The 24,825-nt window shown below is 47.7% G+C and overlaps 1 protein-coding gene across 4 annotated transcripts in view; it reads left to right on the plus strand.

Moving 5' to 3' along the window:
- MED15 (mediator complex subunit 15) overlaps positions 1-24,825 on the plus strand; it is a gene marked incomplete at its 5' end in the record, with an annotated part of 61,352 nt that overhangs the window by 10,877 nt on the left and 25,650 nt on the right. For all 4 annotated transcript variants that reach the window (XM_082853276.1, XM_082853277.1, XM_082853278.1 and 1 more), the window contains one exon: positions 14,026-14,113. In XM_082853276.1, the coding sequence (XP_082709402.1) occupies positions 14,026-14,113 (88 nt within the window). The remainder of the gene's footprint in view (positions 1-14,025; positions 14,114-24,825) is intronic.

Genomic DNA, 24,825 nt, shown 5'->3' on the forward strand with positions numbered 1-24,825 from the left:
TCTGGCCAAGGGGTCCTGGGAGAACTGCAGAATGCTGGGGCAGGTGGGTGGGGGCACTGCTGATGGAGCGGAGCTTCCTGTCTCTGCGTGGACTGAGTTGGGAAGGCATAGAAAGGCGAAGGAGGCCTTTCTTCATAGCTGGCGTTCCTTGAATATTTCTTTATGGCAGAGTCAGTGGCACACTCTTTAGGTGCATTTTGTCATTTGATTTGTTTTTAAATTTATTTATTTTAATTTTATTTTTTTGGCTGTGTTGGGTCTTCATTGCTGTACGCAGGCTTTCTCTAGGGGCTACTTTTCTTTGAGGTGCGTGGGCTTCTCATTGCAGTGGCTTCTCTCGTTGCGGAGTATGGGCTTTAGGTGCGCAGGCTTCAGTAGCTGTGGCTTGCGGGCTTAGTTGCTCCGCGGCATGTGGGATCTTCCCAGACCAGGGCTCGAACCCGTGTCCCCTGCATTGGCAGGCAGATTCTTAACTACTGTGCCACCAGGGAAGTCCCTGTCATTTGATTTTTATCAAACTAATATTTGTGCATAAATTTTAAAAGTCAAGGACTGATAACAACTTACAAGAGACTGCGGTGGTCCCGACTCACTGTGTCCTCCCCTTGACTCGGGGCTTTCTTTTCTGGCCGGGGCTTTCTTTTCTGGCGGTGTCCGTGGTTCTAAGTCACATGCACGCACGGGTCATCACGGTGATGAGTTTCTGATTATCTGTTGACTTTCTCTGGGAATGCAGCTGTTATCTCTGCCTCTCCCTTGTCCACCAGTGTTTCAGCTTCTGGGTAAATGGGTAATGAGCGCTAATGTTTAGGGCCACATGGACAGACGTTCACAGCCAAACACAGTGGCAGACTGTGATGGTTTTCACTCCCTGGGAAAAACGTGCCTTCTTAGAAATGTGCCTAGAGTTCTGTGTGCCTGCGGCTGAGTCTTCCTCTGTCTTCAGTCACCTCTCAGTGCAGTTATCACAAGCTTGGTACTGCTGGGCTGTCTGTCCTTCTGCACTTCCCTTCTGGAGGCCTCAAGGGTGAGGCCCTCTCAGGGGCTTGTCTCCTGCAGGGCTCCAGTGTTGGGGTTCTTGCTTCCTGTATCCTGGGTTTTCTTCTTTTTGGTTCACTGCCTTGTTCTACCAGCTTCCAGGAAAGGGGCTCCAGGGAGGCCATGTCAGTTTGGATGCATGTGGACTTCTAGGGCGGAGGTGCTTCCTCAAGGATTGAGAAGCCTCTCCTGCTGCTTTCTTGCCTCCAGGGCTGGCCTGTTGCTTCTCCTCTCAGGTGAGCTTTAGGGCGACTTGCCTTACTCCCAAAACTCACGGCGGTGCTTCAGGGGAAGTCCCTTCAGTCATTTCCCAGGGAGTCCCGTTTTCTCCATGCCCTGTATTCACTCTCCCCCCATGTCTTTAAAGCTGGCCCTTTGACCCTCTTTTTTTTTTTTTTGAATTTTATTTAATTTATTTTCTTATACGGCAGGTTCTTATTAGTTATCCATTTTATACGTATTAGCGTATATATGTCAATCCCAATCTCCCAATTCATCACACCACCACCACCACCCCCGCCACTTTCCCCCCTTGGTATCCATACGTTTGTTCTCTACATCTGTGTCTCTATTTCTGCCCTGTAAACCGGTTCATCTGTACCATTTTTCCAGGTTCCACATATATGCATTAATATACGATATTTGTTTTTCTCTTTCTGACTTACTTCACTCTGTATGACAGTCTCTAGATCCATCCACATCTCTACAAATGACCCAGTTTCGTTCCTTTTTATGGCTAATATTCCATTGTATATAAGTACCACATCTTTTTTATCCATTCGTCTGTTGATGGGCATTTAGGTTGCTTCCATGACCTGGCTATTGTAAATAGTGCTGCAATGAACATTGGGGTGCATGTGTCTTTTTGAATTATGGTTTTCTCTGGGTATATGCCCAGTAGTGGGATTGCTGGGTCATATGGTAATTCTATTTTTAGTTTTTTAAGGAACCTCCATACAGTTCTCCATAGTGGCTGTATCAACTTACATTCCCACCAACAGTGCAAGAGGTTTCCCTTTTCTCCACATCCTCTCCAGCATTTGTTGTTTGTAGATATTCTGGTGATGCCCATTCTAACTGGTGTGAGGTGATACCTCATTGTAGTTTTGATTTGCATTTCTCTAATAATTAGTGATTTTGAGCAGGTTTTCATGTGCTTCTTGGCCATCTGTATGTCTTTGGAGAAATGTCTGTTTAGGTCTTCTGCCCATTTTTTGATTGGGTTGTTTGTTTTTTTAATATTGAGCTGCATGAGCTGTTTATATATTTTAGAGATTAATCCGTTGTCCGTTGGTTCATTTGCAAATATTTTCTCCCATTCTGAGGGTTGTCTTTTCGTCTTGTTTATGTTTTCCTTTGCTGTGTAAAAGCTTTTAAGTTTCAGTAGGTCCCATTTGTTTATTTTTGTTTTTATTTCCATTACTCTAGGAGGTGGATCAAAAAAGGTCTTGCTGTGATTTATGTCAAAGGGTGTGCTTCCTATGTTTTCCTCTAAGAGTTTTATAGTGTCCGGTCTTACATTTAGGTCTTTAATCCATTTTGAGTTTATTTTTGTGTATGGTGTTAGGGTGTGTTCTAATTTCATTCTTTTACATGTAGCTCTCCAGTTTTCCCAGCACCACTTATTGAAGAGAATGTCTTTTCCCCATTGTATATCCTTGCCTCCTTTGTCATAGATTAGTTGACCATAGGTGCGTGGGTTTATCTCTGGGCTTTCTATCCTGTTCTATTGATCTATATTTCTGTTTTTGTGCCAGTACCATATTGTCTTGATTACTGTAACTTTGTAGTATAGTCTGAAGTCAGGGAGTCTGATTCCTTCAGCTCCATTTTTTTTCCCTCAAGACTGCTTTGGATATTCAGGGTCTTTTGTGTCTCCATACAAATTTTAAGAAATTTTGTTCTAGTTCTGTAAAAAAAAATGCCATTGGTAATTTGATAGGGATAGGGATTGCATTGAATCTGTAGAGTGCTTTGGGTAGTATAGTCAATATTGATTCTTCCAATCCAAGAACATGGTATATCTCTCCATCTGTTTGTATCATCTTTAATTTCTTTCATCAGTGTCTTATAGTTTTCTGCATACAGCTCTTTTGTCTCCTTAGGTAGGTTTATTCCTAGGTATTTTATTCTTTTTGTTGCAGTGGTAAATGGGAGTGTTTTCTTAATTTCTCCTTCAGATTTTTCATCGTTAGTGTATAGGAATGCAAGAGATTTCTGTGCATTAATTTTGTATCCTGCAACTTCACCAAATTCATTGATTAGCTCTAGTAGTTTTCTGGTGGCATCTTTAGGATTCTATACAGTATCATGTCATCTGCAAAGAGTGACAGTTTTACTTCTTTTCCAATTTGTATTCCTTTCCTTTTTCTTCTCTGATTGCTGTGGCTAGGACTTCCAAAACTATGTTGAATAATAGTGGTGAGAGTGGACGTCCTTGTCTTATTCCTGATCTTAGAGGAAATGCTTTCAGTTTTTCACCATTGAGAATGACGTTTGCTGTGGGTTTGTCATATATGGCCTTTATTATGTTGAGGTAGGTTCCCTTTATGCCCACTTTCTGGAGAGTTTTTTTTTTTTTGCGTTAAGTGGGCCTCTCACTGTTGTGGCCTCTCCCGTTGCAGAGCACAGGCTCTGGACATGCAGGCTCAGCAGCCATGGCTCACAGGCCTAGCCGCTCCGCGGCATGTGGGATCTTCCCAGACCAGGGCACAAACCCATGTCCGCTGCATCGGCAGGTGGAGTCTCAACCACTGCGCCACCAGGGAAGCCCATTCTGGAGAGTTTTTATCATAAATCGGGGGTTGAATTTTGTCAAGAGCTTCTTCTGCATCTATTGAGATGATCATATGGTTTTTATTCTTCAGTTTGTTAATATGGTGTATCACATTGATTGATTTGCATATATTGAAGAATCCTTGCATCCCTGGGATGAATCCCACTTGATCATGGTGTATGATCTTTTTAATGTGTTGTTGGACTCTGTTTGCTAGTATTTTGTTGAGGATTTTTGCATTTATAGTCATCAGTGATATTGGTTGGTAATTTTCTTTATTTGTAGGATCTTTATCTGGTTTTGGTATTAAGGTGATGGTAACCTCATAGAATGAGTTTGGGAGTGTTCCTTCCTCTGCAATTTTTTGGAAGAGTTTGAGAAGGATGGGTGTTAGCTCTTCTCTAAATGTTTGATAGAATTCACCTGTGAAGCCATATGGTCCTGGACTTCTGTTTGTTGGAAGATTTTTAATCACAGTTTCAATTTCATTACTTGTGATTGGTCTGCTCATATTTTCTGTTTCTTCCTGGTTCAGTCTTGGAAGGTTATACCTTTCTAAGAATTTGTCCATTTCTTCCAGGTTGCCCATTTTATTGGCATAGAGTTGCTTGTAGTCTCTTAGGATGCTTTGTATTTCTGCAGTGTCTGTTGTAACTCCTCCTTTTTCATTTCTAATTTTATTGATTTGAGTCCTCTCCCTCTTTTTCTTGATGAGTCTAGCTAATGGTTTATCAATTTTGTTTATCTTCTCAAAGAACCAGCTTTTAGTTTTATTGATCTTTGCTATTGTTTTCTTTGTTTCTATTTCATTTATTTCTGCTTTGATCTTTATGATTTCTTTCCTTCTACTAACTTTGGGTTTTGTTTGTTCTTCTTTCTCTAGTTCCTTTAGGTTAAGGTTAGATTGTTTGTTTGAGATTTTTCTTGTTTCTTGAGGTAGGCTTGTATTGCTGTAAACTTCCCTCTTAGAACTGCTTTTGCTGCATCCCATAGGTTTCGGATCATTGTGTTTTCATTGTAATTTGTCTCTAGGTATTTTTTTATTTCCTCTTTGATTTCTTCAGTGATCTCTTGGTTATTTAGTAACGTATTGTTTAACCTCCATATGTTTGTATTTTTTACATTTTATTCCCTGTAATTGATTTCTAATCTCATAATGTTGTGGTTGGAAAAGATGCTTGATATGATGTCAATTTTCTTAAATTTACCGAGGCTTGATTTGTGACCAAGATGTGACCTATCCTGGAGAATGTTCCATGTGCACTTGAGAAGGAAGTATAATCTGCTGTTTTTGGATGGTATGTCCTATAAATATCAATTAAATCTATCTGGCCTATTGTGTCATTTAAAGCTTGTGTTTCCTTATTAATTTTCTGTATGGATGATCTGCCCATTGGTGTAAGTGAGGTGTTAAGAGGCCCCCACTATTATTGTGTTACTGTCGATTTCCTCTTTTATAGCTGTTAGCAGTTGCCTTATGTATTGAGGTGCTCCTGTGTTGGGTGCATATATATTTATAATTGTTATATCTTCTTCTTGGATTGATCCCTTGATCATTATGTAGTGTCCTTCCTTGTCTCTTATAACATTCTTTATTTTAAAGTCTGTTTTATCTGATATGAGTATTGCTACTCCAGCTTTCTTTTGATTTCCATTTGCATGGAATATCTTTTTCCATCCCCTCACTTTCAGTCTGTATCTGTCCCTAGGTCTGATGTGGTTCTCTTGTAGACAGCATATATATGGTCTTGTTTTTGTGTCCATTCAGTGAACCTGTATCTTTTGATTGGAGCATTTAATCCATTCACGTTTAAAGTAATTATTGATATATGTTCCTATTACCATTTTCTTAATTGTTATGGGTTTGTTTTTGTAGGTCCTTTTCTTCTCTTGTGTTTCCCACTTAGAGAAGTTTCTTTAGCATTTGTTGTAGAGCTGGTTTGGTGGTACTGAATTCTCTTAGCTTTTGCTTGTCTGTAAAGCTTTTGATTTCTCCATTGAATCTGAATGAGATCCTTGCCAGGTAGAGTAATCTTGGTTGTAGTTTCTTCCCTTTCATCACTTTAAATATATCATGCCACTCCCTTCTAGCTTGTAGAGTTTCTGCTGAGAAATTAGCTGTTAACCTTATGGGAGTTCCCTTGTATGTTATTTTTTGTTTTTCCCTTGTTGCTTTCAATAATTTTTCTTTGTCTTTAATTTTTGTCAGTTTGATTACTGTGTGTCTCGGCATGTTTTTCCTTGGATTTATCCTGCCTAGGACTCTGTGTACTTCCTGGACTTGGGTGGCTATTTCCTTTCCCATGTTAGGGAAGCTTTCGACTATAATCTCTTCAAATATTTTCTCGGGTCCTTTCTCTTTCTCTTCTCCTTCTGGGACCCCCTATATTGTGAATGTTGTTGTGTTTAATGTTGTCCCAGAGGTCTCTTAAGCTGTCTTCATTTCTTTTCATTCTTTTTTCTTTATTCTGTTCTGTGGCAGTGAATTCCACCATTCTGTCTTCCAGGTCACTTGTCTGTTCTTCTGCGTCAGTTATTCTGCTATTGATTCCTTCTAGTGTATTTTTCATTTCAGTTATTGTATTGTTCATCTCTGTTTGTTTGTTCTTTACTGTTAAACATTTCTTGTATCTTCTTGATCTTTGCCTCCATTCTTTTTCTGAGGTCCTGGATCATCTTCACTATCATTACTCTGAATTCTTTTTCTGGAAGGTTGCCTATCTCCATTTAGTTGTTTTTCTGGGGTTTTATCTTGTTCCTTCATCTGGTACATAGTGCTCTGCCTTTTCATCTTGTCTATCTTTCTGTGAATGTGGTTTTTGTTGCACAGGCTGCAGGATTGTAGTTCTTCTTGCCTCTGCTGTCTGCCTTCTGGTGGATGAGGCTATCTAAGAGGCTTGTGCAAGTTTCCTGATGGGAGGGACTGGTGGTGAGTAGAGTTGGGTGTTGCTCTGGTGGGCAGAGCTCAGTAAAACTTTAATCCGCTTGTCTGCTGATGGGTGGGGCTGGTTTCCCTCTCTGTTGGTTGTTTGGCCTGAGGCGACCCAACACTGGAGCCTACCCAGCTCTCTGGTGGGACCAGTGGTGGGCTCTGGGAGGGCTCACGCCAAGGAGCACTTCCCAGAACTTCTGCTGCCAGTGTCCTTGTCCTCACGGTGAACCACAGCCATCCCCCGCCTCTGCAGGAGACCCTCCAACACTAGCAGGTAGGTCTGGTTCAGTCTCCCATGGCGTCACTGCTCCTTCCCCTGGGTCCTGATGCGCACACTACTTTGTGTGTGTCCTCCAAGAGTGGAGTCTCTGTTTCCCCCAGTCCTGTTGAAGTCCTGCAATCAAATCCTGCTAGCCTTCAAAGTCTGATTCTCTAGGAATTCCTCCTCCCGTTGCTGGACCCCCAGGTTGGGAAGCCTGATGTGGGGCTCAGAACCTTCATCCAGTGGGTGGGCTTTTGTGATATAAGTGTTCTCCAGTTTGTGAGTTACCCACCCAACAGTCATGGGATTTGATTTTATTGTGATTGCGCCCCTACTACCATCTCATTGTGGCTTCTCCTTTGTCTTTGGATGTGTGGTATCTTTTTTGGTGAGTTGCAGTGTCTTCCTGTCGATGATTGTTCAGCAGTTAGTTGTGATTCTGGTGCTCTTGCAAGAGGGAGTGAGCGCAAGTCCTTCTACTCCACCATCTTGAACCAATCTCCTACCTTCTTTTTATTTTATCTTTTATCTCCTGTTTTCCATCTCTTTGTCTTCTAGCTCTGCTCTGTGGGAGATTTCTTCAATTTTATCTCTGACCCTTTGCTGCTAACATCTAATAGGCTTTTATTTGTAAGAACTTTTTTTTTTTGTTGTAATCTGACTCTTCTGGTTTTATAGCATCTTGTTCTTGTTAAATGGATGCTATGTCTTATCTACTTGGATATTGAGGTAGTTTCTGTTTTCTTCCTGCTGAGTTTCTTGCAGGGTCTTTATCTGCCATGTTAGGTGTCTGGGAGCCCTTGGTTGGCTGCTCACTCTCATATCGGGGCACTGTGAAGGCAACTGGAAATTAGACACTCAGATTCAGTCCCCCTTTCCAACCTGGAGGTTCATATCTCATTTAATTTTATTTTTAAAATGAAATTATTGCAGGGAGCGTATTTGGATTATGACTTAAGCTAGCACCTCACCCATCATATGGTTCTGTTCTTCTGCAGATGGGTTTCCTCTTTTTGGAGAGCCAGACCTTACATTGGAACCTGTACTTTTTTTTTTTATTAATTAATTTATTTTTCGCTGTGTTAAGTCTTCGTTGCTACACGCGGGCTTTCTCTAGTTGTGGCGAGTGGGGACTACTCTTCGTTGTAGTGCGTGGGCTTCTCATTGCGGTGGCTTCTCTTGTTGCGGAGTACGGGCTCTAGGCACGTGGGCTTCAGTAGTTGTGGCACGCGGGCTTAGTAGTTGTGGCTCGCGGGCTCTAGAGCACAGCCTCAGTAGTTATGGCACATGGGCTTCATTGCTCTGCGGCATGTGGGATCTTCCTGGATCTTCCTGGTGGATTCTTAACCACTGCGCCACCAGGGAAGTCCTGGAACCTGTATTTTTTTATTCTGACTGATCCTTTATCATCCTCCTCTCCAAATAAATTCCTGATTTTTAAAAAATTTGGTGCCTCAGAGAGTATACTATTTTGGGGGACCAACCAAAGGAAATATAGGTCCTTTCTCACTTGAAAATATGAAACCCATAGATGTAGTGAGAATTTGTCAGAGTTGTGTTTCCCTCTCAGGGCCATTGTGGTGATTTGTCTTCCTCTGGTCTGTCTTCCCCTCCTATCTCGTCTGGAGGCAGACTCCCAGGATTCCTTGGTGCTGGGCAGGTACAGAAGCTTTGGGCTGGCCACATCTGTGGAATGCATGGGCCCAACTGGCATTTAGGGAGGGTGGGACAGTTTTCTCTCTTGTGCTGACCTGAGCTGTGCTTTACCAAACAAACATCACCTAGGGCTGTGCCACAAGTGTGGGGAGCTCAGACACACAGGCCCTGGCTGAGAGTGGGGTGGGGGCTGCCCTCAGCATCCCTCCTCAGATGTCAGGGCAGGGCTTGAGGTGCTGAGGTTCAGATACCTTTTTCTTATCTCTCTGGTTGGTGGCTGATAAAAATGTGTGAGGAATCTGTTTTCCATCTGGTAAAATCTTTTCCCCTTTTTGGCGTTTACTTTGGGCAATGTGCTTAGGAAAGCCTTCCTCCTCCTGATGTTGGGTATGTAACTGTCCTCCTGTTGTCTTCCAGTACTTTTGTGGTTTGGGATCTTACACTGGTTGAAGGGTTGCACACACCAGCTGCAGGCTCCTGTCCCAGTTTGGTGAACAGACTGCACACACAGGCGGTACTTCACCAGGAAGCTTCTCCTCGAGGGTGGGGCAGGACTGGCAAAAACTTACATCCATGAGAGGTCAGTTGGTTGACGGGTGTCATGGTTTTCAAATCAGGGGAAGATGCCTCTGGGCAGAATGAAAGTCTTTGGGTGGGTGGAGGGCATCCCGTCTGCCAGAGGCCAGGAGTTTAGACACTGGCACAGAGCCAAGGAGCTTGGGATCCCAGGAACTCAGCTTCTGTTGGACCGGGGAGGCAGCATTGAGGAGGGTAGGGTAAGGAGAGAAGGGAACATAGGTGGGAGAGTCAGGCGAGACTGTTCTCTGACTGATTTCCTTAACACCCTGGTGCTTCCCGTGCCAGTGTGCCTGATGATGTTACTGCTGTAATCCTCAGGACAACCCCGTGAGGTGGCATTGTCACTGTCCTCCCTCTGTAGGAGAGGACACACAGGCACCTCAAGGTGGCGCCTCCCTCGGGGATCACTGGCAGGGGGGGTGTGGTGGGCAGTGAGGGCAGACGGAAGCCTGAGTGCACGTCGAGCTTACGTCCAGGCGCACCTGCCCAGGGACACACAGTGGGCTGGGTGTTTGCCTTTCCTCTGCAGATTCCAGTGTCGGGGATGAGGACTGGACTCCAGTCGACAAATTGAGTTTCCCACTTTGGAGACAGGGCGGAGGTGAGGAGGAGCAGGTGTGCTGAGGCTGGACCTGTCCTAGCGCCCTTCATCCTAGCCTCAGTCCCTTCTGAGCATCCTTTATGGAGAGGATGTGCCTGGGGGTGGAGTGCCTCCAGGACCCAGAGCTGGCCAGTGGTCAGGGTGGAACTTGATCCCCGGTCTGTGTGTTCTGTACAAGTGATCGGAGCCCAGGCCCTCCCTTCTCTGCTTCCTGCCAGGTCCATCTGCCCAGCACAGGCCTTTCCCCAAGCCCCCTGGCCTCTACCACTGGGACGTGCCTGTGCCAGGCTTGGTGTCCCCCGAGCCTGTCACAGCAGTTCTGGGTTCTGCATGTCGTGTCCGTCAAAGTACATGGTGTCGCCATCCGTCATGTTATAAAAAATTGACACAGATGACCGCCTGCAGCACGCAGAGGTGGATGCCATGGTCTGTTCTCCAGGTGTTCGTGGGACAGACAGGAAGCCAGCGATTTCCACAGGAGGTGCCGTGGGTGTGGTCAGAGTGACCACAGGGTTTCCGTGAGGCAGAGAATAGGGGTGCTGCGTAAGTACGAGGTCGGAGGGCCCAGCGGGCAGGGCTAGGGAGAGAGCCGCCCTGGGAGAACGAGCAGAGTGGGTGAGGGAGGGGAGGGGCCTCCTCGCTGGACGGGCTGCCTGCCTTGCTGCTGAGGAGGAAGGCCCTTGAGGCAGGCGGGACATGGACTTGGGCAGAGGCTTGGGGAGCTGACAGAGGGGGTGGGGATGGGGTGGGGCCTGGAGACAGAGGCCACCACAGGGATGGCCACGGGTGCAGTGTGACATGCGGTGAGGATTGAACTGCAGGGAATGGCGTTCAGAATCCGGAAGCGAAGAGGAGGCTCCCGGGCATCCCGTCTGGACCATTGTGGGGCACAGAGCTCAGGCTGTTGGATGTTTTCTTTTTCTTTTTTTTTGCGGTACGCGGGCCTCTCACTGCTGTGGCATCTCCCGTTGCGGAGCACAGGCTCCGGACGCGCAGGCTCAGCGGCCCTGGCTCACGGGCCCAGCCGCTCTGCGGCATGTGGGATCTTCCCGGACCGGGGCACGAACCCGGGTCCCCTGCATCGGCAGGCGGACTCTCAACCACTGTGCCACCAGGGAAGCCCTGGGTGTTTTCTTGGTGTGTCACCACAGGTGGGGTCTGGGCTCCAGGTGGGGGACTCACGGGGCCCAGGTGGTGGGTCAGGTCTGGACCAGAGACCAGTGGAGCTCTGCCTGGCAGACGGGTGGCTGTGGAGCAGGGGCAGCCCCTCCAACCCTCTCCCACCCCCAGGTGCCTTGTGGAGCCTGGGTCTCAGTGAGGGCTGCGTGCTCTCAGCCCCCAATCATCTTGTCAGGGCTGGTCCGCCCAGGCCGTGGCCTGCAGACAGCCCTTCTGTCTCTCATGGTACTGATGCCTCCCTGACAGCCGCCAAGGTACTGGACCTGTGGCCGGGGTCTCGCCTGTGGGGCAGACCACGTGCTCACGTTCCTCCCTCCAGGCTTCTGAGGCTCTCCCTCTGCCCCAGTTGTGCTAGTTTGACTGTGTTTATTGACAGTCATTTATTGACAGTTGCCAGCAGAAGCCTGTTATCTGGGGGCGGAGGCCCAGGAGCCCGTGGGTCCTGAGTGCGAAGGAGGGAGCCGGCACCTGTGCAGGCGCGTGAGATGCAGTACGTCGTGGTCAGAGCCCGGATGGATGGCGCCTCTGACAAAATGCTGAGGTGGCCGAAAATGACAGGACAGGCCCTTTCCTTGGGGGAAAGCGGAGGATTAGAACAGCAGAACTGCCTGCTTCCTTTTTTGTCTCATCTTCTATTTTATGGAGTATGATCTGCAGACTGAAAACAGGAGCAAGAACGTTTTTTGTTTTTTGTTTTTGTTTTGTTTTTAATTTTTGGCCGTGCCGCACGGTATGTGGGATCTTATTTCCCTGACGGGGGATCAAACCCGTGCCCCCTGCAGTGGAAGTACAGAGTCTTAACCACTGGACTGCCAGGGAAGTCCCAAGAGCAAGAACATTTTTAACAGTATGGTTTGCAGAACTGAGAACAGTGTTCAGGGTGCCTGTCAGTTCTCCTGTTCGGGCGGCGCTGCGGGCGCAGTGGGGACGTGGCTGGTGCTCCTGGCAGAGCCTTCCCCCCGCCCCTGCCATGAGATCCCTTCCCTGAGCACGATGAGCACGCGCACGCTGAGACCACCAGGCAGAACTGGGTGGTTACCCAGGCCCCGCTGCCTGCTGCTTGTGTTCCATTCTTGTCCACAGACACCTGTTTCTGGCCTCCTGTGTAGTTGATGCCCTTCAGGCTCTTGAGTCACTAACAGCCGGTGCCCGTGCGTCCCCATCGTCTGTGGCGTTGCCCTGACCACGACAGGCCAGGGCTCCTGCTCCAGGAGATCCGGTGTCTTTGGGCCTGGAAAGGTCCCTCCACCACGAAGCACAGGTCTGTCTTGTCTCTGCGGACGTGCCAGGGTCTCTGCTGCGGGCAAGATGCAGTGTCCGCGGGGGGCCTGCAAGCCTGCCCCCTTCAGAGTTGTTGCCAGCAGCTCGGAGGACCATTTGTCACCAGCCAGGCGCCTGGCCAAGCCCCCAGTTCTTCTGCTCGTGACGCAGGGCTGTCTGCGCCCCTCTTGGCCACTCTGCGCTTCACCTGGCTCCTGGGGCCTCTTCTCAGCCAGCTGCCAGCCGTCACGGCCCCCTCATGTGTCTACCACTGTCCTTGGGGTTGCCCCAGTGGTCCGCGGCTCTGTGGCCCTCAGCTTCGGGCAAGCCTCTGTGGTAGGGTTAGCCTCATATGGCTGTTGGAGGAGGGATGGGGGTGCTGGGGAGACCCCCCCTTGAAGACAGGTCTGCTCAGTCACTTGTCGGAGCTGCTCGAGGACTCAGAACCCACGTTGGCACGTGGGATGCCTGCTCCGCTGGCCTCAGCCCCTGAGCGCCAGGTCCCCCTGGCCTGTCAGGGTCTCGCCTTGTCCTCCTGCATCCTTCCTTTTGCCTCTCTTTGATCCTGGTCACACATCCCCTCGTGCGAGCATCTGCTCTACTCTGGATGCTTCTCCAGCGGGAACCCGTTGCTGCCTCCTGGCCCTGGTGCAGGCTCAGGGAAGCAGGCGGGAGGTGGGGACTCTGGCCTCACGTGCGGAATCTGGCAGTGTGGTAGTCAGCAGCATTTTATCTTTCTTTATACGTTAGTACAGATTTATCCATCTCAGCATTTAGCCTCTTGTCTGGGGTTTCTCTCGGGATCACGAATGTGATCCTGCAGCCCATGTGCACGCTCTTTCAGTACCCAGGGTGTGTGTGTGTTTGGAGCCATCAGAAAGCCTTCCAGCACCGGCTGGACTAGGCTTGTTGGATTCCCTTGGGAGAGGGGGGTCTTTTATCAGTGAGCCCAGCGCTGGGAAGACAGGTCGGGAGACCCATCCTGTGGAGAAGAAGGCGGGCTGTGAGCAGAGGGGCCAGGCTTGTGGACCTGAGCCTGATGTGCTCCTTCCTTTCTAACAAATGCGCACCTATCCTTACCTTCGTCTGGGGGCGGGGTGGGGGTGGGGGAATGTGTGCTACCATCCAGAGGAGCTCGGGCTTAGCCATGTGCAGCAGAGCATCATGTGATGAAAACCTGGGGTCACATTCCGTCTCTTGCCATGCATGTGTTGGCATTTGTGTGGTCTCCTGCCCCCAGCTGGAAGTTGTTGAGGTCGCGCTCATCTCCTTGGTCCCACTGGGAGGAGCTGCATGTCCGACACAGGGACCTTTGCCTTGGGAGGAACTGAGAGGTGACTGGCATGGCCCCTTTTTTCCAGCAGAGGAGGCTTCCAGAGCAAGGGTCCCACTGCTCTTGACGCCAGAGTTGGGTGGGGGCTCAGGTCACGTAGAGGGCAGGAAATGGAGGCCAGCTGGACGCCCTGTTGTTTAATGTGCTGGTTGTGAGGAGCCTCTGGGCCTGGCCCCTCTGCCCGCTCAAGCGGGGTGGCTCCTTTGTTTCATGGTGACCGCCTTTCCTGTTCCTTCCTTCTCGTGGCGCTGCCCGCCTTCTCCTTTGCTCAGCTGCCTTTCATCGCTGTGCTGAGAGTCCCCCACTTCGTGCCTCTCCTGGGCCTCAACCAGGCTGGTGGGCCAGGCCACATCCATGGGCCTGCTGGCCAGGGAGCCTGTGTCAACATCTCTCCTCCTTTGTGTTCCAGAGAGGATGCCATGAGGAAGGCTGGTGTGGCCCACAGTAAATCCAGCAAGGACATGGAGAGCCACGTGTTTCTGAAGGCCAAGACCCGGGTAAGGCCCTGGGGGGTGGCTCCCAGTGGGGACGCTGCTGGAGGGCAGGGTGCCAGGCCATGGGGACGGGGTGGCTGCTCACTGTTGGGTGGCATTCTGTGGGAAGATCCTGTGTTTGTGGTATAGGTGCGGGAGGGGATTGGGTGGGCATCCAGGATGCAGGCGCAGCCTCTGACCCCAGACCTTGCTGTTGGCACCCCCATTCATGGTCAGCTCCCGTGAATCCTGTAGGGCGCTCCCTCAGGCCCCGGTGGTTCCTGTGGACGGTGCTCTGAGTAAGAACCTCTCTGTCCTCAGGCTCAGCTCTCCTGTGGGTCAGGGCCCTGACAGGTGGGCCCAGAAGGGTTCCTGTCCCCTTTTGTTAAATGATGCAGGTGATGCTCGTGGAGGGCGAGGCTTTGGTGAGGACGATGCTTGGGAACTTCACTGGTGGAGTGGTTGGGGCGGGTTTCCTGTGTGAGCTCTCACGTGAACTGGGCATCACCACGGGCTTCACGTGACCACCTCCTGTCATCTGCCTTGGGGTAGAGCTGCTCGTAGAAATGAAACAGAACAGGCACAAAGAAGCAAGCGGCTTGTCTGGGTTACCTGGCTCGTGCAGGGCGGGCTGTGTCTCCTGCACCAGCTCTGCCGAGCACCTGATGCCCGAGCGTGGTGCTGGAGCTCTAAGACCTACTGTGTGTCAAGAATCAGAAACAGGGACTTCCCTGGTGACGCAGTGGTTAAGAATCCGCCTGCAAATGCAGGGGACACGGGTTTGAGCCCTGGTCCGGGAAGATCCCACATGCCGTGGAGCAACTAAGCCTGTGCGACACAACTACTGAGCCTGCGCTCTTGAGCCTGCACACCGCAAACACTGAGCCTGTGTGCTGCAACTGCTGAAGCCCGTGCATCTAGAGGCTGTGCTCTGCAACAAGATAAGCCACCACAATGAGAAGCCCACGCATTGCAACGAAGAGTAGCCCCCACTCACTGCAACTAGAGAAAGCCCGCACGCAGCAACGAAAACCCAATGCAGCCAAAAAGAAATACATAAATAGATAAATTTTTTTAAAAAAAGGAAGAGAAAAGAAAGAATCAAAAGCAGATGCTATTTATGGTTGGATCCAGGTTTAGGTAAACCAACTGTCAAGACGTACAGAGGTCCGTTGGGGAAACTTAGCCTGGTTTGAGTGTTTAGATGAGGTAAACATTTTCTGAAATGGAAAGGTAGAGATGATTGGCCGGAGAGTGCAGCTTCCAAAACAGAAACCATGTGTACAGCCTGGGCTTGGAGGTCAGAGCACACCAGCATGTGTTTGTGAGCACAAGTAGGTGGAGGACGAGCAGCAGAAGCCCGTGCACTGAGGTGGGCAGGCTCGTGCTGTGGACATAGAAAATGGTAAGTGTTATATTCTTTTTTTATAGCAACTTTATTGAGCTCTAATTCATATACTGTACAATTCACCAATTTAAAGTGTACAGTTCAGTGGTTGGTCTTTTAGGATCTTCACAGAGTTGTGCAGCCATCACCACAATCCATTTTAGAGCATTTTCTTTTTCTTTGGCCACACCTTGCAGTTTATGGGATCTCAGTTCCCCCTCCAGGGATTGAACATGGGCCATGACAGTGAAAGCCCGGAATCCTAACCACTTAGGCCCCCAGGGTACTCCCTAGAGCATTTTCTAAAGAATCTCTATATCCGTTAGCCAGCACTCGCCATTTTCCCTCAACCCTCAGTCCTAGGCAACCACTTACCTGCTTTCTGTTGCTATAGATTTGCTTATTTTGTACTTTTCATATAAATGCATCATAAAATATATGTTTCTGTGACTGGCTTCTTTCACTTAGCATAATATTTTTAATGTTCACCCATGAACCATGTTGTAGCATGTACTTTATTCCTTTTTATTGCCAAATAATATTCCATTATATGGAGGTACCATATTTTATTTATCCATCACCAGTTTATGGACATCTGGAGCGTTTCCACTTTTTGGCTGTTATAATAATGCTGCTATGAACATTTGTTTGCAAACTTTCCTGGGGACATATGTTTCCATTTCTCTTTCCTGTATACCTAGGAAAGGAACTGCTGAATCAGATGGTAACTCTGTATTTAACCTTTTGAGGAATTGCCAGACTGTTTTCAAAGCAGCTGCACCATTTTACATTCCCTCTAGGAGTGTATGAGGTTCCAGTTTCTCCATTCCTCATCAATACTTGCTACTGTTTTTTTTTTTTATTATAGCCATCATAATGAGTGTGAAGTGGTATCTAATTGTGGTTTTGATTTGCATTCCCAGATGACTTACTGTGTTTATTGGTCATTTGTATATTTTCTTTGGAGAAATGCTTATTCAAATCCTTTGCCCATTTTAAAATTGAGTTGTTGGTCTTTTTATTGCTAGATTGTAAGAACTCATTATTATTAGATACATTATTTGAAGATATTTGGGAGATAAGAACCTTGGTGAGGGCTTATTGAATTATTTCAACTTTCGAAATACACAACTTGTTGGTCCAGTATTATTTGTTGTCTATTGCTTTATAAGGAACTACTGCAAAATGTAGTGGCCTAGAGCAATAGTTGGTATCTGTCCTGATTCTGTGGGTCAGGATTGGGATGATTGGAACTGCCTGGCTGGCCATTCTTCTGGTCTCACTGGTGACCTCGGTGCAGCCACATTCAGCTGGCAGCCACCTGGTGTCTCCAGCAGCATAGCCCGGGCTTCGTTACGGCACAGTGGCTGGCTTCCAAGGCAGGGGACGTGGAAGCTGTCAGTCCCCTGAAGTCCTAGAACATCTCTGGGTCACAGCAAGTCCTAAGGCCAGTGTGGAGTCTGGGGAGGGAGTCGCCTCCACCTTCTCTGTGCGCTGTGGCCTGTGCATCCAAGGAGGCCAGCGGTTGTTAGCTGCCATCTTGGAGACTGGCCACCCCAGAGACCCTCCCAGCAGCTGGGGAATAAGTCTTCCATCCCGAGGGGGCGACTGACAGCACAACAGCCCCCGTCACTGTCCTTGCCTCTCCTTACTGCAGCCCACACCACACCTTAGCAATTTCAGTTGCATTTCCTTTGGTCAGGCTGGTTCTAAATCCCTAACTTCAAGAGGAGGCCCTGACTATTTGGAAGAGAGGTATTTATAGAGAGGTCTGGGAAGTTTCCTATGTCATTTTTAGAGACAGACTTTCTGCTTGGACACTGCTGTCCGATGTCCAGCTTATTAGTCCTGCTCAAGCCCCACATGGAGCCTTGGGCCCTGTCATGCGGTGAGACCTTTCCTCCAGGGTGGGGCTCCGGAGGGACTCTCCAGTCAGGTGGCAGCTGGCACGCTTGTTACTTGCCCCTCCCGCCTGAGACCCCATTAGAATGACTGTGAAAGAATGTAAAAGGTGGGACCCAGAGCAAAGAAAAGGATACAGAAGAGTGATTTCTGTTTTTAGACTCCAGGAGGGTCCGGGAGGCAGAGGAGGTCATGGAAAAGGGGCTAACCTTCTCTTGGAATCCTGGCAAGCAGGTGGGTCCAGAGGTGTCCACCCTAAAGGAAACCAGGTCATCCATGGGCACCTCAGGCTGCCTGGTATACAGCCCGGGCAAGGAAGACCTTGAGCACTCTTGTCTAAAAGACCACCAGCTCCAGATTGCCTGGTTGGTGCATGCTTCCAGTGTGGTGTTAGCACCCAGAGTTAAAGCTCTTCCCATTCTGTCAGGGGCTGGCCCTGGGTCTAACGGCCAGGCCCCATTGCTCCCTCTAAAGTGATGTGATGTCGCCTTGTAAGGCCCGTGAAGCAGGTACAGTGCTGCTCTCCCCAGGATGCAGATGAGGAGGCTCAGGCACACAGATGCCAGGTAACTTGCCCAGGAGGTCACACATCCTGGGGGTGTGGGGTAGGAGCCTACCCTCTTTGCTACTTGTGCTACTTCCCCCCATCTAGCAAAGCAAAAGACACCCAAACACCCACTTTAATTCTTAACATCTGAATTCCTGCAGGTGGGACTGCTCTCTGCCTCAAGGCAGAAACCACTTTCCCTGGGGGTGGTGGGTGGTATAATAATAGCAGCTCTAAGCACTCTGCAGATTCATGAAGGTATGGCATCTGCTGGATGAGAGCACAGCCAGGGATCCCAGGACCTCTGCGTTGGCACCCACAGCTGCAGTGCATAGAGAGGCTTATTACAGCTGGGTGCATTGCTGAACATGTACTTATCACTTGGTTGTTTTTAAATTAAGTTTATATGTTAAACACACATCAACTGTTTTGCACGTTGTATAGTATTATGCAGAAGTAGTGCATGTCTCTGGTTTACAGCTGTAAACGCTGAGTCCCCACGGTGGGGGCCAAGGTGAAACCCAGGGACCAGGAGGCCGAGAACATCAGAACTGGGAAGCGACCTGGAGGCTAATTAGAGGAGGGCTGAGGGGCACAAGCAGCTGCTGGAATAAGAGGGCAAGAGCACAGCCTGGGGAGAGCGGGAAGAGGCCGTGCACGTCTGATGAAGGAGACACTCTCCAACCTTCAGCCCTTTTTACGGACCTTGCAAGGCCAGGGTTGGCCTTTTGAATGAAACCGAATACATCTTCTGCCATCTTTGTTTAATCAGGGACAGCTATTGGAGGAGAAAAGCACACTTGTGCCGCATGAAAAGACTATTATTTTCTGAAAAACTGCTGGGACCTGCTAGATAGGCCTTGGTGTGGCCAGTTTTGACAGGTCCAGGGCTGTGCTCCTGCCCTCTGCTGTTTGCGGGGTGACAGCCAGGCCTCCTCCTCCACTACCCGGCGTCGGCGTGCTTGCTCGGAGGCCTCCTTGGAAATTCTACTTCTTTGGTTTTCAGTCGCTCCATTTTCACTAGCATGTACTGAGGAGCTGAGAGAGTACAGACACTCCGTGTAGTCCTCGTGACTTTCTCCAGTTCAGCTGTGAAGAACACGAGGTGTGGGGCAAATCAGCAGTAGCATGGGGAGCTAGCTTGCTTTCTTTCGATCTTATTTTTTAATTTAAACTGGGTAAGGAACCCACTGTCATTTGTTTTATTATTTAATTTTTGTATGTTTAAAATATTTTATAATGTATAAGGGTAAAATTTTAAAATACGTGAATCACAACACAATACTTACCAAAGGTCCCATGTTGCTGAGAACACTGGCTCTGGAGCACCTGCTCTGGGAATTGATACATTTTTCAAGTATGAAGAAAAGTTTCTAACAGACTTTGTAGAAACTGACAAAATGATGCTAAGGAAACTCAAGGGACCCAGCATAGCCAAAACAATCTTGGAAAAGAACAAATGGTGCTGGGACATCTGCTGGATTATCACATGTATGATATTGAGGTGGGACCCCAGTCTCATACCATATACCAGCATTAACTCAAAATGGATCAAAGACCTAAGAGCTAAAACTGTTAAACTTTTATTTTTTATTTATTTTTGGCTTCATTGGGTCTTCATTGCTGTGCACAGGCTTTCTCTAGTTGTGGTGAGCTGGGGCTCCTCTTCGTTGAGGTGCGCGGGCTTCTCATTGCGGAGGTTTCTCATTGCAGAGCATGGGCTCTAGGCGTGTAGGCTCGTAGTTGTGGCTCGCGGGCTCTAGAGCACAGGCTCAGTAGTTGTGGCGCACGGGCTTAGTTGCTCCGCGGCATGTGGGATCTTCCTGTGGGACCAGGGCTTGAAGCTGTGTCCCCTGCTTTTACAGGCGGATTCTTAACCACTGCGCTACCAGGGAAGTTCTAAAACTAAAATTTTTAGAAGAAAATATAGGCATGAATCTTTGTGACCTCAGATTAGGCAATGGTTTCTTACATGTGACACCAAAAGCACAAGCAACAAAAGAAAACATAGATTAATTTGACTTCATCAAAATTAAACACTATTGTGCATCAAAGGATACCATCAAGAGAGTAAAATGACAGCCTATGGAATGGGAGAAAATATTTGCAAATCAAATATCTGATGATATCTGATGAGGGACTGGTATCAGATTATATAAAGAACTGCAACTCAAAAACAACAACAAAAGAAACCAAACAACCTAATTCAAAAATGGGCAAAGAACTTGAATAGACATTTCTCCAGAGAAGATATATTGGGTTGGCTAAAAAAGTTCATTCGTTTTTTTCCCGTAAGATGGCTCTAGTAGCGCTTAGTTGTCTTTAACTTCCTTCAAAACAATTTTGTTAGATTGTATTGTGACAGCTGTCATATCAGTGTGCATTTAAAAAAAAATTAACAAAATTGGAGAATTTTTGTGTAGCCATTTTAATATTGAAGATGGAAGAAAACATTTTTTAAATTGTTTTATTATGCTTTATTACTTCAAGAAAGGTAAAAATGCAACTGAAATGCAAAAAAAGATTTGTGCAGTGTATGGAGAAGGTGCTGTGACTGATCAAACGTGTCAAAAGTGGTTTGTGAAGTTTCATGCTGGGGATTTCCTGCTGGACGATGCTCCACGGTCGGGTAGACCAGTTGAAGTTGATAGCGATCAAACTGAGACATTAATTGAGAACAATCAATGTTATACCATGCAGGAGATAGCTGACATACTCAAAATATCCAAATCAAGCGTTGAAAATCATTTGCATCAGCTTGGTTATGTTAATCGCTTTGATGTTTCGGTTCCACGTAAGTTAAGCAAAAGAAAACCTTCTTGACCATATTTCCACATGTGATTCTCCATTTAAACGTAGTGAAAACGGTTTTTTTGTTTTTTGGTGGTTTTTTTTGTTTTTGTTTTTGTTCTTTTTTTTTTGGTGGTACGCGTGCCTCTCACTGCTGTGGCCTCTCCCATTGCGGAGCACAGGCTCCGGATGCGCAGGCTCAGCGGCCATGGCTCACCGGCCCAGCCGCTCCGCGGCACGTGGGATCTTCCCAGACCGGGGCACGAACCCGTGTCCCCTGCATCGGCAGGCGGACTCTCAACCACTGCGCCACCAGGGAAGCCCAAACATTTTGTTTTTAAAACAAATTGCTTCGGGATGAAAAGTGGATACTGTACAATAATGTAGAATGGAAGAGATCAGTGGGGCAAGCGAAATGAACCACCACCAACCACACCAAAGGCTGGTCTTCATCCAAAGAAGGTGATGTTGTGTATATGGTGGGATTGGAAGGGAGTTCTCTATTATGAGCTACTTCTGGAAAACCAAACGATTAATTCCAAGTACTGCTCCCAATTAGACCAACTGAAAGCAGCACTCAATGAAAAGCGTCCAGAATTAGTCAACAGAAAACGCATAATCTTCCATCACGATAACGCCAGACCTCATGTTTCTTTGATGACCAGGCAAAAACTGTTACACCTTGGCTGGGAAGTTCTGATTCATCCGCCGTATTCACCAGACATTTGCACCTTTGGATTTACATTTATTTCAGTCTTTACAAAATTCTCTTAATGGAAACAATGTCAATTCCCTGGAAGACTGTAAAAGACACCTAGAACAGTTCTTTGCTCAAAAAGTTAAAAAGTTTTGAGGGACTTGCCTGGTGGTGCAGTGGTTAAGAATCCTCCTGCCAATGCAGGGGACATGGGTTTGATCTCTGGTCTGGGAAGACCCCACATGCCACAGAGCAACTAAGTAAATGTGCCACAACTACTAAGCCTGCGCTCTAGAGCCCGCGTGCCAAACTGCTGAGTCTGCGTGCCACAACCACTGAAGCCTGCGCGCCCTAGAGCCTGCCTGCTGCAACTACTGAGCCCGCCTGCCGCAACTACTGTGGCCCATGTGCCTCGAGCCTGTGCTCTGCAACAAGAGAAGCCACCGCAATGAGAAGCCTGCTCAACAAAGAGTAACCCCCGCTTGCCGCAACTAGAGAAAACCCGTGTGCAGCAATGAAGACCCAATGCAGCCCAAAAAATTTTTTTTTAAATAAATAAAAAGTTTTGGGAAGATGGAATTTTGAAGTTGCCTGAAAAATGGCAGAAGGTAGTGGGACAAAGTGGTGAATACATTGTTCAATAAAGTTCTTGGTGAAAGTAAAAAATGTGTCTTTATTTTTACTTAAAAACCAAAGGGCTTCCCTGGTGGCGCAGTGGTTGAGAGTCCACCTGCCGATGCAGGGGACACGGGTTTGTGCCCCGGTCTGGGAAGATCCCACATGCCGCGGAGCGACTAGGCCCGTGAGCCATGGCCGCTGAGCCTGCGCATCCGGAGCCTGTGCTCCACAACGAGAGAGGCCACAACAGTGAGAAGCCCGCATACCGCAAAAAAAAAAAAAAAAAAAAACCAAAAAACAAAGGAACTATTTTGGCCAGCCCAGTACAAATGGTCAAGAAGCACATGAAAGGATGCTCAGTATCACTAGTCCTTAGGGAAAGGCTAATCGAAACCACAGTGAGATACAACGTCACACTCATGATGGCTATAATAAAAAAAGATGATAAGTATTGGTGAGATATTGGCACCTCATACGTTGCTGGAAGGAATGTATAGTGGAGCAGCCACTGTGGAAAACAGTGTGGTGATTCCTCAGAAATTAAACAGAGTTACCATATATGCACAGAACTTGTGCAGAAATACTCATAGCATCACTCATAATAGCCAGAAAGTTGGAACACCCAAATGTTTATCAGCTGATGAGTGGATAAAGAAAATGTGGTGTGTCTGTATAATGGACTGTTATCTGGCCGTATAATGGACTGAAGTATTGATACATGGTACAACACAGATGAACCTTGAAAACATCACGATAAGTGTAGTGAAATAGTCACAAGGGAGCACGTATTGTATGATGCATTTGTATAAAATGCCCAGAATAGGCCAATCTATAGAGGCAGTGTATTAGTTTCCTGTAGCTGCTGGACAAATTCCCACAGACTTGGAGGCTACAGTCTCTGGACTCATGGCTTTGGCCTCTTGGCCCAAGGCTCTCCCCGGTGGTCATGTTTGTAGCCAGTAGTTTTACCAGCCTGTTTCCTGCCTGTTGACTTTGGGAGTCTGACACCCTTTTAAAATTTCATCCAGTCTCTCCCTTTTAGTCTAAACTGGCAGTGTTTCTGCTGGTATGACGCTCTAAACCGTGAATATGTGACATATTCATGCCATCAGACAGAAGGTTTCCCCACAGATGTTTCATCCCTGTAATTTCATCCCTATTCCTGGCATCTGTGAGACGACTGAGAGGATTCATCACACGCCTGATCTCTTTGGCACTAGCATAGTCTGTGCAACCACACCCTCAGCCTTCTCTCCAGAGCACACATTCCTACAGTGAATCTCCTAATTTGAGTGTTTCTTTGTAATCTGAATAGCCTGGGAATTTCCGAAACCAAGTCCAGGTTCCTTTATGCTTAACGGTTCTTCCCTCAGTTTCTTTCTTTACTCCCAATTTCACTGTAAGCAACAAGAAGAAAGCAGGCCAGGACTTCTCTGGTGGCGCAGTGGTTAAGAATCCGCCTGCCAGTGCAGGGGACACAGGTTCGAGCCCTGGTCCGGGAAAATCCCACATGCCGCGGAGCAACTAAGCCCGTGCGCCACAACTACTGAGCTTGTGCACCACAACTACTGAGCCCACATGCCACAGCTACTGAAGCCCGCGTGCTCTAGGGCCCGTGCTCTGCAAAAAAGAGAAGCCACTGCAATGAGAAGCCCGTGCACTGCAACAAAGAGTAGCCCCTGCTCGCCACAACTAGAGAAAGCTTGTGTGCAGCAACGAAGACCCAACGCAGCCAAAAATAAATAAATAAATAATTTTTTTAAAAAAAAAGAAGAAAGCAGGCCAGACCTTCCACACTTTGTTTGGAAGTCTACTCAGCCAAATATCCAGGTTCATTGCTTACAAGGTCTGCCTTCCTCTCAACTAGGGTACGATTCAGCTAGACTTTTGGACACTGTATGACAGGGGTTCTCTGTGCTCTTGTTTCCAATCACACGTTCCTCTTTCCCCTGAGCCCTCACCAGAAACACTTTTAACATTCACCTTTTTCCCAGCATTCTGTTCCTGATGACATCTGTATTCTCTAAGATGACATGAGCTTTCTGACCAGCTCCTTTTCTTCCTTTGAGTCCTCAGTAACAGAGTGTTTACCATGCGTGTTCCCACCAACAGTATTCCCTGTGGCCTGGCTCCCTCTTGCCTGCCCCTTATTTCTTGTGAACCCTCTTGCCTGCCCCTTATTTCTTGTGAACCAGGTGTTCGATCAAAAGAGCACAGTATGCAGGGGTCTTGTTAGCAAGAAGGCATTGGAGGTGGTGCCTTATATTTGTATATATTGTATATATTTCTGGGTGTCTTGATTTTCCCACAAGGCCACAGTTGATCAGGAGTTGGGAGAGTGACAGTCTGACTCTTTTATGAAGTTTCCCATCCACTTGTCAGCTGATGATTCCATCATTTAACTGGGCGTTGCAAACTGGTACTTGTCCTGAATTCTGGCTTTTCTTCCACATTTATTAGATGGAATTGTCTTGCCAGGAAAGGTTTTCTTTCATCCACCAGTGCTACTTGGTTGCTTGAAACACAGCCTGTTCGGGACCGTCAGGAGTATTGACTGTCTTGTGGAATTGCTGCCCTTGGTACCCAGGGGCAAGTGCCGGGGCCTGGGGGTGGGGTGAGGCTGCTTCTCTTCCTGTGAGTGGTGTTGTGAGCATGGCTCTGCATCAAGCGAGTTTCAGGCCTTGCAGCCGTTCATTTTGATGTGTCCCCAGTGGCTGCTCAGAGGCACATTCCTGACCCCTTGGGGCCCCTGTCACAACCCCTTAGTCTTTTGTAGCTTGCTTGCATCTTGGCCC

The sequence above is a fragment of the Leucopleurus acutus genome (assembly GCF_964270905.1).
Source record: "Leucopleurus acutus genome assembly, chromosome: 13".
NCBI lineage: Eukaryota > Metazoa > Chordata > Mammalia > Artiodactyla > Delphinidae > Leucopleurus > Leucopleurus acutus.